At 45.0% G+C, this 15,757-nt stretch overlaps 1 protein-coding gene across 1 annotated transcript; it reads left to right on the forward strand.

Moving 5' to 3' along the window:
- Nucleotides 1–7,882: 7,882 nt before the first annotated feature.
- Nucleotides 7,883–11,679, forward strand: Rpl6 (ribosomal protein L6). The gene is made up of 7 exons (XM_071617023.1): nt 7,883–7,905; nt 8,769–9,005; nt 9,089–9,187; nt 10,027–10,170; nt 10,643–10,691; nt 11,182–11,366; nt 11,486–11,679. Exons 2-7 carry the CDS (start codon nt 8,769–8,771, stop codon nt 11,636–11,638), a joined length of 867 nt encoding a protein of 288 aa, XP_071473124.1. The 5' UTR covers nt 7,883–7,905; the 3' UTR covers nt 11,639–11,679.
- Nucleotides 11,680–15,757: the final 4,078 nt, after the last annotated feature.

The following is a 15,757-nucleotide window of genomic DNA, read 5'->3' on the forward strand; positions in this document are numbered from 1 at the left end:
AGACAGCCTAACTATAACCACTCTGGTCCTGCCCCAACACCACCCCTTTAAGATTCCTCACCGAACAATCTATGTATCTGAAATCTTCTGCAATGACCCCTTAGTGAGGAGGACAGAGCCCTGCACCCATAGGCCACAACAGAAATACACATTGTAACAACATACAATCAAAAACAAGTCCCATCACCTAGGATTAATAAAAGCCATTGCCATCCCATATTGAGTGGCAATAAAAGTCTTTCCCCGTCACATCTAGCTGTCCAGTGGTAGTCTGGATTTGCCAGGTAGTCCAGCAGCAGAACTCCCAGGCACTTCGGTGCGTACCCAGCAGGCAGAGGGTTTGCTGCTCTGGTGTAGGCATGTACCCAGTCCACGGTGGTGTTAGCAAGAACACACCTATAGACAAAAACACAAAGCAGTTCCAGGCACTAGCACAGGCAAGTCATGTCCATCAGGGAGGATGCACGCCAGCTCTGAATCCCAAGGAAGTACCTTGGCTGTTTGTGGCAGCTTCCCTGATGTATAGTGGTCCCACACTCACACGACTTGGTCCTGAACTTCAGCAGGCTCTATGTGCACCAGTACCGGGAACTCATAATTGGCCAAGTGGAAATAACAAATGTGCCCTCTAAAATCTGTGTCCCAGCCAGGCACAGTGGCACACGCCTGTAATAATCCCAGTGGCTTGGGAGCCTGAGGCAGGAGGATTGCAAGTTGAAATTTAGCCTCAACAACTTAGCAAGGACTTATGTAGGTCAGCAAGACCCTGTCTCTAAATAAAATATTAAAAAAGGGCTGGGGATGTGGCTCAGTGGTTAAGCACTCCTGGGTTCAATCCCCAGTACCAAATAATAATAATAATTATTATTATTATTATTATCATTATTATTATTATTATTATTATATGTTCCTTCTGCAGGACCCCGCCAAGTCACCTGTCGGGGAGAGCAATTCACTAGTCACCTATGGTGTCACAAGGAGATCACATGCCAAGCCTCTTCTCCTTAGGGCTAACAGGGCTACCCAACGAATGAGGGGGGCTTTTTATTGTTGAGGGTCTCACCCACGCCACAGTTTGCCCTGCTCAATCCAGTGGGAGCAGGTAGAGAACATCCCCTTGCTTCTCAAACCTAGGCTTAAGTCCACATCCTCTGCTGTCACCTGGACCTGTATTGGGCCCTGTGCAGTGCAGCAAAGCCTTCACAGGAGCTGGTCCCCCTCGTTGGAGACACACATTCAGAGCTCTCACAACTGCCCAGACGCTGTGCCCACCTGTTGGTGGCAGGTGGGTTGACTGCTGTTCTGAGTCTAGCAGACTGTGGGTGGCCTGGGACTCATACCTTCCATTGAATCTGTAACTGAGTTGCCCATTGCTGCACATTGTAACCTGGGAAATGGGTCCCTTGATCACTCTCTATTGTGATGGGCCAGCCATACAAGGCTGTCAACATGGTCAGGGTGCAAATCATAGTACTCTGGTCACTTGACCACTGGGCCAGGCAAACAACAAGGCTGCAGCTTGTCCACTACCGTCAAGGCAAATGTGGCCCCTTCAGAAAGGTGAAGGGCCAACATAGCCAACCTGCCATCATGTCAAAGGGATGCATCCACACATTACCTGACCACCTCTGGCTCCAAGTCATAGGTGGTGTGAGCATTGCCGAGCACAAACCATACGTGCCTGGCAGGCCCCTACCAGGGCATCCCATTTTAGAGGCAGAGCCCGCTGTTTGACTACAAGCCACCTGCATGCTGTAGGCATGATGCAGCTGCCACCACACCCTGGCCCAAGCCTCTGCTCCATCATTCCCTGGGCTAGTCAGGGGGCGTGGCCAGGGTCATGTCCTACAGTTATCTCCTTCTCATGGCCTGTGGCCCCAAGGTTCTGCCCCATGGCTTGACCCCACAAAGGCCAATGCCCTACCATCCAATTCTCTACTTCCCAGGTAGTCACCCACAGAGTTAACCCCTCAAACAGACCAACTAACTGGACAGATAATCAGGGGTCCTGGTTCCTGCAGTGCCACCAAACTCAGTCCTCTAGCGGCTCTGTTCATTCCCACATTGTGTCACAAGGTGTCAGTAGAGGGCTGTGAAGCTACAGCTCTCCCGTGGGCAGAGGGCCCTGTACTGGACCCCTCACTGCTCCAAGCACTGTGGCCCACAGGGCTGGCCCTTCCTTAAAGGGCATGACTCTGTCAGCTCAAGTTCATCAGCATGGTCTGGTGCTTCCTAGGTGCATACTGCAGCAGCTCTGGAACCTGTTGAAGTTCATGGGTCAGAGGACTAGTGGACAAAGCTCTCCTGTGTTCTAAATATGCCCTGTTTCACTAGAGCAGGCATCAGGACTATGCCTGTCCTCGGGGTGACTGCCCAGTTCCACACCTCTCCTCTCAAAGGATTCGTGGTAGGCACCAAACCCTCAGCAGCACCAGTAATGGCCTCCTGGCCACCAGGCTACACACAGGGCTGCAAGCTGCTGCTCCATCAGGGTGCAGAGATCCTCTGTACTCTTCACTACTGTGACGGAAACCCACTGGTCTTCACAGCCGCTCCTGCTACTGCACAGGCCCCACCCCAAACCCTCCCAGGTTACATGAACATCCAGCTCAAAGGGGTGAGGGGGTCTACCAATGCAGGACCTGAGCTTGCTGAGTGGCCCTCTTCGTGGCCTGAAAGGCCAGCTCAGCACTTCACTCCAGTCCCCCGGTGCCCCTTTCTTCACTAGAGCATACAGGGGATGACACAACAGGGCTACATGGGGACTGAAAGCCTGCCAATATCCCAATGAGCCCACAGAGGTTTGCAATTGTGCAACTGTTGTTGGTCATATGCTTGGATTTTCTCAAAAGCTTCTAGCACAACTCTTTTTTTTTTTTTTTTTGGTACTGAGGATCAAACCCATGGGTGCTTAACCACTGAGGCACATCCCCAGCCCTATTTTTATTTTATTTAGAAACAGGGTCTCACTGAGTTGTTTAGTGCCTTGCAGTTGCTGAGGCTGGCTTTAAACTCGTGATCCTCCTGCCTGAGCCTCCAGAGCTGCCGGGATTACAGGCATGTGCCACCGTGCCTGACTTCTGGCACAGCTTTCATTTCACCCAACCAAAAAACCCCCAAGAACGTAACCAAGAAGCCAGGCCCCTGCACCTTGGCAGCGTTTACTACCAGCCACACGTCTTCAAATGGGCCACTAAGGTCGGGGATGCAAGCTCTAAATTCGTATAAGAGAGAAGTCAACGAAGCATCATCAGCATAATGAAACGTGCAGTAGGTGGCTGAGTCCACTGGATCAGGTCACTGGCCACCAAACCATGGCATGTGGTCAGGCTATGCAAATAACCTTGTGGCAACACTTGAAATGTCCGCTGCCAGCCTTTCCATGTGAAGACAAACTGCTTCTGGCTCCCTGGGGCCAGAGCAATAGAAAAGAAAGCATTAGCCAGGTCCAGCGCAGAGCGATTAGGGCACAGAGTTGGCTGGTCCATGAGATCATGCACTGCGGGAACCGCTGCATACAGGGAAGGCACTGCTCTGTTCCATTCTTGGTAATCCACAGGCATTCTCCACGTGCCCTCAGGCTTCTTCAGTGGTCACACTGGAGAGTTAAAGGGGCGGGCTGGGGGCCATATTTTGCCTACTTCCTCCACTTCCAAGACAGTAGCTCCAGTTTTTTTTTTTTTTTTTTAACGCAGGGGCACTCCACCACTGAACCACATCCCCAGCCCTTTTATTGTGTTTTATTGAGAGACAGGATCTCACTGAGTTGCTTAGTGCCTTGACATCGCTGAGGCTGGCTTTGAACTCGTGATCCTCCTGCCTCAGCCTCCTGAGTCGCTGGGATTACAGACATGCGCCACCATGCCCGGCACAGTAGCTTCAATTTCTGCATGTCCCCCATGAGGCAATACTGTTTCACTATCACAGTCCTCCAGGGTTGTGGCAAGACCTGGGGCGGGTGTTTTGCATATCCTGTCATATCCACCTTCACATCTCACACATGGAGGCAGAATTGCCACCAGGGTCTGCAGCAGTGGTCCTTGGAACACATCTCTACCCAAAATATACTCTGGGATACCAGACACTTGTACCGTATATGCTCACAGGGGCAAATGACCTATCCCCCGTGGTAAGGACACTGGCTTTACCTTGATGGTCTGTCCCCCATAGCCATCAATATGAGCATATGGACCTGGGAATTTATCCAGGTTGCCAAACACCAAGCTGCACTCAGCTCCAGGACCCGCCCCCCAACAAGGCCAATTCCCTCTGCATATAGTTTGGAGACCATGGATAGCAAGCTCCACATGTGGCTATCAGCCCCCACCTGTCCCCGCAGGGCAGGCACCTTAGCTGGATTCCTAGATGTACTGGACCAAAGTCCCTTCTCCCCCTTAGAAGCAGCCAAGTAGTCTTTCAGTTACACAGGATGGCTTCTCAGGGTGGCTTATTCACCTCTGCTGTTCGCAGGTTTTGCTGCTTTGGGCCCAGTTGCTCAGGGAGGACTGCATTGGGCTGATTGTCTGTCTTGAGGTGATCTACCCCTCCTGTCAGGAGACCTGCCCACATATGCATACAAGTGACTCTAGCAGGCCCTTTTTTCCTTTGTTTACCTTGTTTCCAGACCCCTCTCATTGTACCCCCCACCTTTTTTTTTTTTTGGCACTGGGAATTGAACTCAGGGGCACTCAACCACTGAGCCACATCCCAGCCCTATTTGGTATTTTATTTAGAGACAGGGTCTCACTGAGTTGCTTAGGGCCTCACTAAGTTGCTGAGGCTGACTTTGAACTCACAATCCTCCTGCTGCAGCCTCCCGAGCCACTGAGATTACAGGCATGCGCCACCATGTGCATTTTTTTTTACTACCCTCTGCCCTCCTTGGCTTCCCCCAAGCTAGCCATCATAGTACTAACTTCATTAATGGGACGTCCAACATATGTGGCTTAAAGTAACCATCAAAGTGGAGAGTGGAGCATTCTACAAAACCAAGTCTCTAATGCCACCAGTAAATCTTTCACCATCTGGTCCCCATGTATTCAGATTAAATATCGCCTGACGCATGCCACACTCATATAGAATCTGCACCAAATCGACACACGACTGCCACTTACTCACAGTTTTGGGCAGCTCACCAGCCTCAGTCCACACAGCTCGCACAGCTGCATACATCCCCAGTCTATTGGGGAGCGATTCCATTTCCAGGCCTGCAACTGTTCTGCGATGGCTGTCTCAGGGAAGGGTGGGTTGTGATAGATGCCAGGTGCTCCATCTCCTCTGGACAGCAGACCATGCTGTCCACCCCTAGATCCCACAATCACAAAAACCACACAGCCAGGGACTCCCCAAGCTGCTGGTGACACTGCTTGTCCAAGTCCACTTATTCTGCCTGTGTGTCTGGCCAGTATGTAGTGTACTCTGTAGCATTTGCCTCTCCCAGTTCCTGACCTCTAAGGGTCTGGGGCTGCTCATGTCTCATCTTCTGCATCGTGGGGTGGGCTTGTAGCCAGGGCTTCTCCTCAGACTCTTCTTCAGATTCCACCGTGACCTACAAGGTCGAGGTCCTGCCTGTTTCATATATATCAGCTTCCAAACCGCAAATGCGCTGCTTCAAGGCTTCCTGCTTCTCCTGGAGGGCCTGGAGCCGGGCAGCTTCTGGTAGAGCCTGGTCTGTGTTGGTTTTCAAAGCAGGGAGAAAAATCCACCCCTCTTGTCCCGCTGCTTCCTGGGCAACACTGTCTTTTAAGCTGGAACTCAACGTTTGCAAAGGTTCCTTTGCATTCACAGGTGACCCATCCATGGTATCCCAATTCTCCATAGGAGCCCATTTCAATATGACTGTGGTGACCACATACTACCTGGTGGCCACAGGTTCCCCCCTTGCCCCCCAGGGTCAATGTATCTCTTACCTGGGCTGAAGCCTGCTGACTATGCCAATTTTCACACTGAAAGTAAGGCTCAGGCCTGGGAAACAAGGTTTGGGAATCTGGCAGTTGAAAGAAGATGAGAGGCACAGTGGGCATATTGGTCATCCTCTATTGAGAGGTGGCAATTGACCCTAGCCAGAACCCTGAGCCTTTTCCATAGGCCTTTTTTTATATAGAGGCCAAAGACGGCACACTGCTAACAGGTTACAGAAGCGGGTATCTGCTCACAAGCAAATGTTTCTGACCTTGAGTACACACTGATCATAACAGCTGATTCATGGCCTCAGTCATACATTAAAAGCATAACATGGCTCACTGGAAGCCTCGGCAAGGGAGCCTAACTATAGCCATTTGGGGCCTGCCCCAATACTACCTCTGACACTGTTGCCTTAAGTTCTTAATGAGCAAAACAAAAAGTTGTAACCTTATGTTGGTTCCTAATAGTACTTTAAGAATTTTAATGGTCTGTGCATCTTTTTGACAGACCTGGAGCACTGACTGTCTGATGCTAAGGCTTCCAGTACAGAGGCTTAAAAAAAAAAAAAAAAGTGTTGCAGCACTGTCTTATCTGAGTGTGGCAGCCGAGATTGAATGGAGGCATACATAGGAAACCAGAGAGAAAAATTTTCAAACTCAGAAGTAACCTTGTAGCTGGGTGCAATGGTGCACACCTGTAATCCCAGCAACTTGGGAGGCTAAGGCAGGAGAATCACAAGTTTGAGGCCAGACTCAGCAATTTAGCAAAGTCCTAGGCAATTTAGTGAGACCCTGTCACAAATCAAACAAACAAAACAGCTGGGGAAGTGGCTCAGTGATAAAGTGCCCCTGAGCTCAATCCTCAGTACCAAAAAAAAAAAAAAAAAACTTTTTAAAATTAAGAGTCAGTTTTACTACAAAGAACTTGGATTTAAGTTTGCATAAAAGTATTGAGAAGCCAGGAGTGGTGGCAAACACCTGTAATGCCGGTGGCTTGGAAGGCTGAGGTAAGAAGACCACAAGTTCAAAGTCAGCCTCAGCAATTTAGCAAGACCCTGTCTCAAAAAAAAAAAAAAAAATTAAAAAGGGGGAGGGAGTTGTGGCTCCATGATAAAGCACTTGCCTGGCTTCACTTGCCTGAGGCCCTGGGTTTGATCCTCAGCACCACATATACATAAATAAAATAAAATAAAATAAAAGATTCACTGACAACTAAAAAAATATTTTTTTTTTTAAAAATTAAAGTACAAAATAGGCTGTGGATGTGGTGTTCAGTGGTTAAGTGCTCCTGGGTTCAATCACTGATACCAAAAAGAAAAAAAAAAGTATTGAAAAATTATTTTCACTACATCCTCACCTGGTTGATTTCCACGTTTAAAAGTTTAAAGGTCAGTTGGCATGGTGGTGCACGCTTGTGATCCCAGTGGCTAGGGAGGCTGAAACAGAAGAATGGCGAGTTCAAAGCCAGCCTCAACAATGGCGAAGCACTAAGCACTCTCAGTGAGACCCTGTCTCTAAATAAAATCTAAAATAGGCTGGGGGATGTGGCTCAGTGGGGTTGAGCGCCCCTGAATTCAATCCCTGGGAAAAAAAGTTTAAAGGTTAAAACTGAATTAAAAGCAAGTCAGTAATACTTGTTTTTTTTCTTTGTGGATCCAACCCGGGCCGCACGCATGCCAGGCGAGCGCGCTACAGCTTGAGCCACATCCCCAGCCCTATTTTGTATTTTATTTAGAGACAAGGTCTCACTGAGTTGCTTAGCCCCTCGCTCTTGCTGAGGCTGGCTTTGAGCTTGCGATCATCCTGCCTCAGCCTCCGGACCACCTACACTTTTTAATAGAAAAAATAATTCCCTGTATAGGACTTACTACATATCCCAAGATGCAGGAGAAACTACATTTCCCACGATGCCCTAGTACAGGAAGGAAGTGAGACGAGACCGCTGCCGTCATTGCATATAGACCGGAAGCCCGCTACTTAGTTCTTTTTCCCATCTTGCAAGGTAAGAAAGGCGGCTCTCTTGGAAAGACTGAATTTTAAGACCTCAATCCTTCGCCATCCGAAACCTGAGGACGTTAAGTCGACACCTACAGGGGTCTAGCATGCTCAGGGTCAACTGAGAGGCCTTCCAGACGCTTTATTTCTTTGACCTGGATTGGCGGCGGGGAGCGAAAAGTGAGGTGGAATGCGGTGGAGGCTACGGCTGTTCCCCACGCTCTGGGGCTGGGGAACCGGGGTCCGTGTGGGCTGCCAGAGCGAGCTGGTGGGCCCAGAGGGACGGGGCAACAGCGTTCGCTCTGGCGTCCTGAGCTCGGGTCACAAAATATGCCGCTGAGCTTGTCTCGGCCACGTTGAGGTTTGAGGCTGAAGCCGGTTGCTCTCGCGTTTTCCCCCACGTCCCCGACCGGAAGTCGCTTCTTAGTCGTGGAGTTTATGTCTTCGGGAATGACCCGAGTTTGAGCTGTCATTTCCCTAAACCGAATTTGTTGACTGAGACAGGGGTCTTAAGACGTGGGAGCAAAGATTTTGAAAGCAAACGATTTCAAGCTCTGTACTCGCCGCTTCCGAAATTTGCAAATTTTGTTGAAGACTCCTAAGACTTTTTAAGTTTGCAAAACAGTAATACTAAAGTAGGTCTCGCTGGATATTTAGCAAAAATCCAACTGGTGTAAATTTGCAAATTCTCAAAAGTTTAGTCTGTTGGCAGGGGGACCCTAATATGGGTTAGTGTGGAGTTGGGGGAGAAAGCCAATATCTTACGGGGGAAGGCTTGTAGAAGGGAAGCCCAGCCCATCTATGTGCAGTTTTAATATTGCCTTGTTTTGGGGTGATTGGTGAAATGCCTTTTTTTTTTTTTTTTGGTAGATGGCGGGTGAAAAGGCTGAGAAGCCAGACACTAAGGAGAAGAAACCTGGATCCAAGAAAGCTGATGCTGTTGGCAAGGATAAAAAGGAAGACTCTACGGATAAGAAACCCAAGAAAGGAAAACCCCACTGCAGCCGGAACCCTGTCCTGGTTAGAGGAATTGGCAGATACTCCCGATCTGCCATGTACTCCCGAAAGGCCATGTATAAGAGGAAGTACACTGCTGCTAAGTCCAAGGTATGGAAAGAAGAAAACCAATAACCATTATGTCTCGGCGTTCATTCTCTGTCTCTGACTTTTTGATGCATTTGTCTTTGTAGGTTGAGAAGAAGAAAAAGGAGAAGGTTCTTGCTACTGTTACAAAACCAGTCGGTGGTGACAAGAATGGTGGTACCAGGGTGGTTAAGCTTCGCAAAATGGTGAGATTTGGGGGAGGCTGTGAAATGGGATTTTTAGATTACTTTAGATTAAAGTTGAAAATTTAACGATGTTCTTGTGCACTTAAATAACACATAAGCTCCTGCTTGCCAGAGGATTGCTAGTTGAAGATAAAGGTTCTGGTTTTGCAAAGTTGTCTTCAAAACATTTACTACATCTGATGTAAGTTGAGTTAACTTTCCTGAGCTTTGTTTCTGATAGGTTTATAGTGAAAGTGAGACTGCATGAAATAAGTTACTTATACTGGATTGGGCTCAGTGGTTGGGCTCTTGCATAACATGCACAAAGAAAGCCCTGGATTCCTTTGTGAATAAAAGAGGAGTGAGACCTGTTGCCGTGAGGATGTCATACTTGATTTCAACTAGAAAACAAGCTGCATCTCCCACTTTTTTTGTTATTTGGGTTTGCCCCCTCTTAGTACATATAAAATATAGTATAGTATGTCTGAAGTGCTTTCTGAAGGAGTTTGTATTAGAGGTCAGTGACCCTGAAGAGGTGGAAAAGCTTGTGTGAGAATGGCTCCCTTACAGCTGTGTAGGGTAGCTTGCCAGGCATCTCTGTTTCCAAAGTCTAAACAGGTGACCTGCTTGCAGTTTTCTTTTCTTGAACACTCTTGTGTTAAATCCTATGCTTTGTACATAGAAGATGTGAGCTTTTCTAAATTTAAAGTCTGTTTTGGAAGATGAAAAGAGAAGGATGTAACTAAAGCATTTGAGTTTCAAACAAAGAAAAAGATTAGCAATGTTTTCATGATACCAGATTTGGCTCTTCTGATCTAATGGTTTACTTAAGTTAAGTGGAGTCCATGAACTGTCTCTAGCCTAGATACTACCCGACTGAAGATGTGCCACGGAAGCTGTTGAGCCATGGCAAGAAACCCTTCAGTCAGCATGTGAGAAAGCTTCGAGCCAGCATCACTCCTGGGACCATCCTGATCATCCTCACCGGGCGCCACAGAGGCAAGGTAAGCAGAGTGCCTAATACAGTATGATTTAACCAGTATAAGTAACTTATTTCTACCATCATTACAGATGACACCTATCCATAAGTTAGCCTAGTGTGATTGCTTTCAGAACTGCCGAGCTACCAAATTTGGGTGGCTTGTGATGTGGTTAATTCAGAAGTCAGTTTTTTGTGGTTCTAAGGATTGAGCCCAGGGCCTTGTTTATACAAGACAAGCACTCTAATAACTGAGCTATATTTTTAGCCTTCACAAGTCAGTTTTTTTTTTTTTTTTTTTTTGAGAGAGAGAGAGAATTTTTTTTTAATATTTATTTTTTAGTTCTCGGTGGACATAGCATCTTTGTTTGTATGTGGTGCTGAGGATCGAACCCGGGCCGCACGCATGCCAGGCGAGCGCGCTACCGCTTGAGCCACATCCCCAGCCCCACAAGTCAGTTTTTAATTGGAAAAAATGTCTTTTGTTTAACTTATAGAGAGTGGTTTTCCTGAAGCAGCTGAGCAGTGGCTTGCTACTTGTGACAGGTAAGAAAATCCGTAGATTTTTATGTTCTGAACAGATTTTAAAACATTTGCAGTATATGTGTTTCTGCTATTTATGCTGTAGTTTCTTAATATTGAGCTTCTGGTTCTCATTTCATTGCCTTATATATGTGAGATAAAGGGGGCAAGTATTTAAATTTTTGTAGCAACATATCAAATAACTTTCGTCTAAAATACCGAATGAGCCAGGCAAAAGGGCTGGGATGTGGCTTAGTGGTTAAGTGCTCCTGGATTCAATCCCTGGTACCAAAGTAAACAAAAAACCCATGGTTTTGATCAACCTGTATAAGTAAGTGACATTTCTTTTACCATCCTGGGTCACCTGAAAAGATTTGAGGGGGCAAAGGCCCTGGACAGACAGATACTAGAACATTCTAGATTCTGGTACAGTTGAGAATTTTTCTAAATCAGGATTAATGCCAAGTTAAAATCAATAATTGTTTCCATTTTACCTTATTAATGTTTTCTTTAGGACCTCTTTCCCTCAATCGAGTTCCTCTGCGTAGAACACACCAGAAATTTGTTATCGCCACCTCCACAAAGATTGATATCAGCAACGTGAAAATCCCAAAACATCTCACTGATGCTTACTTCAAGAAGAAGAAGTTGAGGAAGCCCAGACACCAGGAAGGTGAAATCTTCGACACAGAGAAAGAGGTACAGTTCTTTTCTCTTGTCACTTGTGACAGCACTTGGGGGATGGGGATCGAGGGCTAAGCATTGTATTTGTAACTTGGTAATAATAACCTTTTTTAAATGTCTCGTTTTCTCTTTAGAAATACGAGATCACAGAGCAGCGCAAGGTTGATCAGAAAGCTGTGGACACACAAATTCTACCCAAAATCAAAGCTATCCCTCAGCTCCAGGGCTACATGCGATCCGTTTTTGCTCTAACAAATGGAATTTATCCTCACAAATTGGTATTCTGAATTTCTTACCAAGAACCTAATTAAATAACTGATACATTTTATTTGTGTCCTTTTTATTTTATTCTCTTTACGTTGGTCTTTAGACAAATTCTAACCTTCCTGGAGGTAGGGCATGACCCTGCTGGTGTGATGGGGTTTTGCCTCTGGTGTAGGGTGGGATTGGAGGAGGCCCCCTCTGGGGAGTGGAACCGCAACCTCCTGGGCTTTGGAAGAGCCCTTTGGCTTCAGATTTATCCTTAGTATCTGGTTTGTTTTTCACCAACCTCCCCCAATGTCAGCTCACATTACTAATCAGCCTGAATATCAATGCTAAACCATGCACAATAAGAAACCATACACTGTCCACCCCTCCAGTTACTACCCATCCGTCTCTCTAGTGCTCAACTCTCAGCCATAGGCATAATAGTCTTTTGTGTCTACAATCCAAACAAATAGCCAATGAGTCAGTTATTTTTATAGCCTAGAAGGTGTATGCTTGTATACTATTGAACAGTAGATAGATTTTGATTATTTTACAAAAAATGCCCCTAGTTTAGTATTCCATCCTATGGATAGCTAATGTTCCATAATTTCTGATTATATGAGTGTTGCACTAAAATAATCAGAAGTATATATATAGAGAGAGAGAGGCAAGTCTGTGTAGAACAAATTCCCCAGTAATTGTTTTTTGCTGGATCAAAGGATTTTTGCATTTTTTACTTGGTAGGTGGTCACAGACTACCCTCTAGTTGTACCTCTGTATGTGCCTAATAATGTATGAGAGTGACCCTCTAAATCAGTTTGGTTTTTTAAGTATTTTTTTTTTAGATATTGATGGGCATTTATTTATATGTGGTGCTGAGGATTGAACCCAGTGCCTTACATTCTAGGCAAGTTCTCTACCACTGATCCACAACCCCAGCTTCCTAATTCAGTTTTATTGATATATATTACATAATGGCAAAATTAATCCTTTTTGACCACAATTCTATGAAAGGATCACAAGAAGAATTTCCATCACCTCATAATCTTCCTTCAAGTAATTACATAGTCAGCTGTTAGTCCTGGCAACCAGTGATCAAATTTCAGTTCATATAGTTTTTGCCTTTTTCTAAAGTGTCATTACTTAGGTAGCTTTTTGAGTCTGGCTTTTTTTTTTTTTTTAATTCTTTTTTAGGTGTAGATGGACACAACACAATGCCTTTTATTTTTATGTGGTGCTGAGGATCAAACCCGGGTCCCGCCCATGCTAGGGGAGCCCTCTACCACTGAGCCACATACCCAGCCCTGAGTCTGGCTTCTTAACACAATATCTAATATCATAACTCAGTGATTATTATTAACTAGTATTCCAATGTATTGGTATATTGGTGTATCCTTACATTCACCCTTTGAAATGCATTTGGTGTGTATACAGTAATTTATGATCATGAGTAAAGTCACAATATTCACATACATGTTGTATGGACATACTTTGTGATGCTGGGGATCCAATTCAGGGCCTCATGCGTGCTTGACAACTGCTCCAACGTGCAGCTACTACCCCAGCGCAAATTCATAGTGTTTTAATTTTTTTTTAAATGTGATGGGTTGTTTGTAAAAATGGTCACAAGGAATCTAACCATTTCTCTATATTAAACCAGTGATCCACAAACAGGAAGTTAAAGAAAAAGCAGTGGATTTTTTGTTTTGTTTTATTTTGTTTTTACTTTGAGTTCTGAGAGGTCCAACCAAGGAACCACTGGTTTTGGTGATGGCCTTGCCAGCCTAGTATAGAGGTGGTACAGGGTATCACATGGTTGGGGGATGCACACAGGTATGTGTTCTGGTCTCTTCCAACCCCTCTGTGTGTGTTATGTGCTGTTGAAGATCCATCAAAGGCCTCACACAGGCTAGGCAAGCCCTCTGCCATTGAACTATGGCCCAGCCTTCCCTCTTCCTACAATACCACCAGTATTTAATTTGGATTTTTAAAATTTTTTATTTGTTCTTTTTAGTTATACATGACAATATAATATATTTTGACATATATGCATGGAGTAGAACTTCCCATTCTTGTGGTTGTACATGATGTGAACACACTAGTTGTGTATTCATATATGAATATAGGAAAGTTATGTCTGATTTATTCTACTGTCTTTCCTTTTCCTATCCTTCCTCCCTTCCCTGCATTCCCCCTTTGTCTAATCCAATGAACTTCTATTCTTCCCTCTCCCCACCCCCTTATTGTGTGTTATCACAATATCAGAACATTTGGCTTTTGGTTTTTTGGATTGGCTTATTTCAAAGAGCATGATATTCTCCAGTTCCATCCATTTACTGGCAAATGCCATAATTTCATTCTATATATTTTAGTTGTTGATAGATCTTTTTTTTTTTTTTAATTTATTTATACATGTTGCTCAGATTCGAACCCAGTGCCTCACACATACCAGGCAAGTGCGCTACCACTGAGCCTCAGCCCCTCATTCTTTTTTATAGCTTGGTAATATAACATTGTGAGACTTTATTCTAATCACTTCCCCTAAACACCATAATTGCCCAAGCTGGCTACCAAGTTAGAATCCTCTTGCCTAAGCCTCCCAATTCATAGATTAAAGGTGAGTGCCACTAAACTCAGCTGTTTCCATTTCACCCTCTTTTTTTGGGGGGTGGGGGAGTACCGGGGATTGAATTCAGGGACACTCAACCATGGAGCCACATCCCTAGCCTATTTTGTATTTTATTTTGAGACAGGTTCTCACTGAGTTACGAGTAGTTGCTTAGCACCTCACTTCTGCTGAGGCTGGCTTTGAACTTGAGATCTTCAGGATCAGCCTCCTGAGCTGCTGGGATTAAAGGCGAGAGCCAGTGTGCCAGGCCATTTCACTCTCTTTATTCCTCACAATGGGTATTAAACTCCAACATGAGTTTTATTTTGATTTGGGGTACTGGGGATTGACCCCACGGTGTGCTTTACCACTGAGCTACATCCCCAGTCCTTTTTGAGACAGGATCTTGATAATTGCTTAGGGCCTTGCTAATTTGCTGAGGCTGGCCTTGAAGATGTGATACTCCTGCCTCAGGCTCCCTGGTCACTGGGATTATAGGTGTACACTACTGTACTCAGTCTTACTGTTTTGCCCAGCCTGATCTCATATTCCTGGGCTCAAATTGGTCCTCCTACTTCAGCCTCCTGAGTAACTAGGACTATAATCATAGACTACTGTACTTGGCTTACATTTTATTTATTTATTTGTGGAACTAGGGATGGAACTCAGGGGTGCTTTACCACTGAGCTACATCCTCCAGTACTTTAATTTTTTTCTTTCTTTTTCTTTTTCTTTCTTTCTTTTTTTTTTTTTTTTTTTTTTTTTGAGCTGGTCTTGCTAAATTGCAGAGACTGGCCTTGAACTTGTTATCCTCTTGTCTTTGCCTCTGGAGTTGCTGGGATTACAGGCATGGACAACCTTGCCTGGCTTATGTACAGTTTTAGAAATACATGGGAATACACATACATAAGCCAAAAGTTAAAAAGGAATACAATTTACCCAAATGAGTTTGGAAACATTCACACAAAAACCTACACACAAATGTTTTTAGAAACCTTACTCATAACTGCCAAAACTTGCAAGCAACCAAGATGTCCTTCAACAGGTGAATGCATAAACAAACTGGTACATCCATATAGTGAAATATTTAGTGATTTAAAAAAGTGAGCTATCAAGTCATATTCTGAGGAACCTTAGATACATATTGCTGAGGGAAAGAAACCAAACTGAGAAAGATCCATATTTTATGAGTCAAAATATATGACATCCAGGCGGGGGATGTAGCTCAGTGGTACAGTGCTTGCCTAGCATGTACAAAGCCCTGAGTTAATCCCCAGTACCACAACAAGAATCATCATCATCATAATAATAAAAATAAAAATTTAGAACTAATTCTATGAGATCGTAAAAAAAACAAGCGAAACTAGGACGATAAGAACAGTAGTTGCTAGAGATTGGGGATAAGGGATAGAAATGAACAGCAGGGATAAATATTTAGTGATAAACAGTGGGTAAATTATATTGTATGATACCATAATGGTAGATGTATGTCATAGATTTGTCAAAACCCATAGACTATACATAACAAATAGCTTTGATGTCAACTATA

This window comes from Marmota flaviventris, chromosome 1 (genome assembly GCF_047511675.1).
Source record: "Marmota flaviventris isolate mMarFla1 chromosome 1, mMarFla1.hap1, whole genome shotgun sequence".
In the NCBI taxonomy this organism is placed as follows: Eukaryota; Metazoa; Chordata; class Mammalia; order Rodentia; family Sciuridae; genus Marmota; species Marmota flaviventris.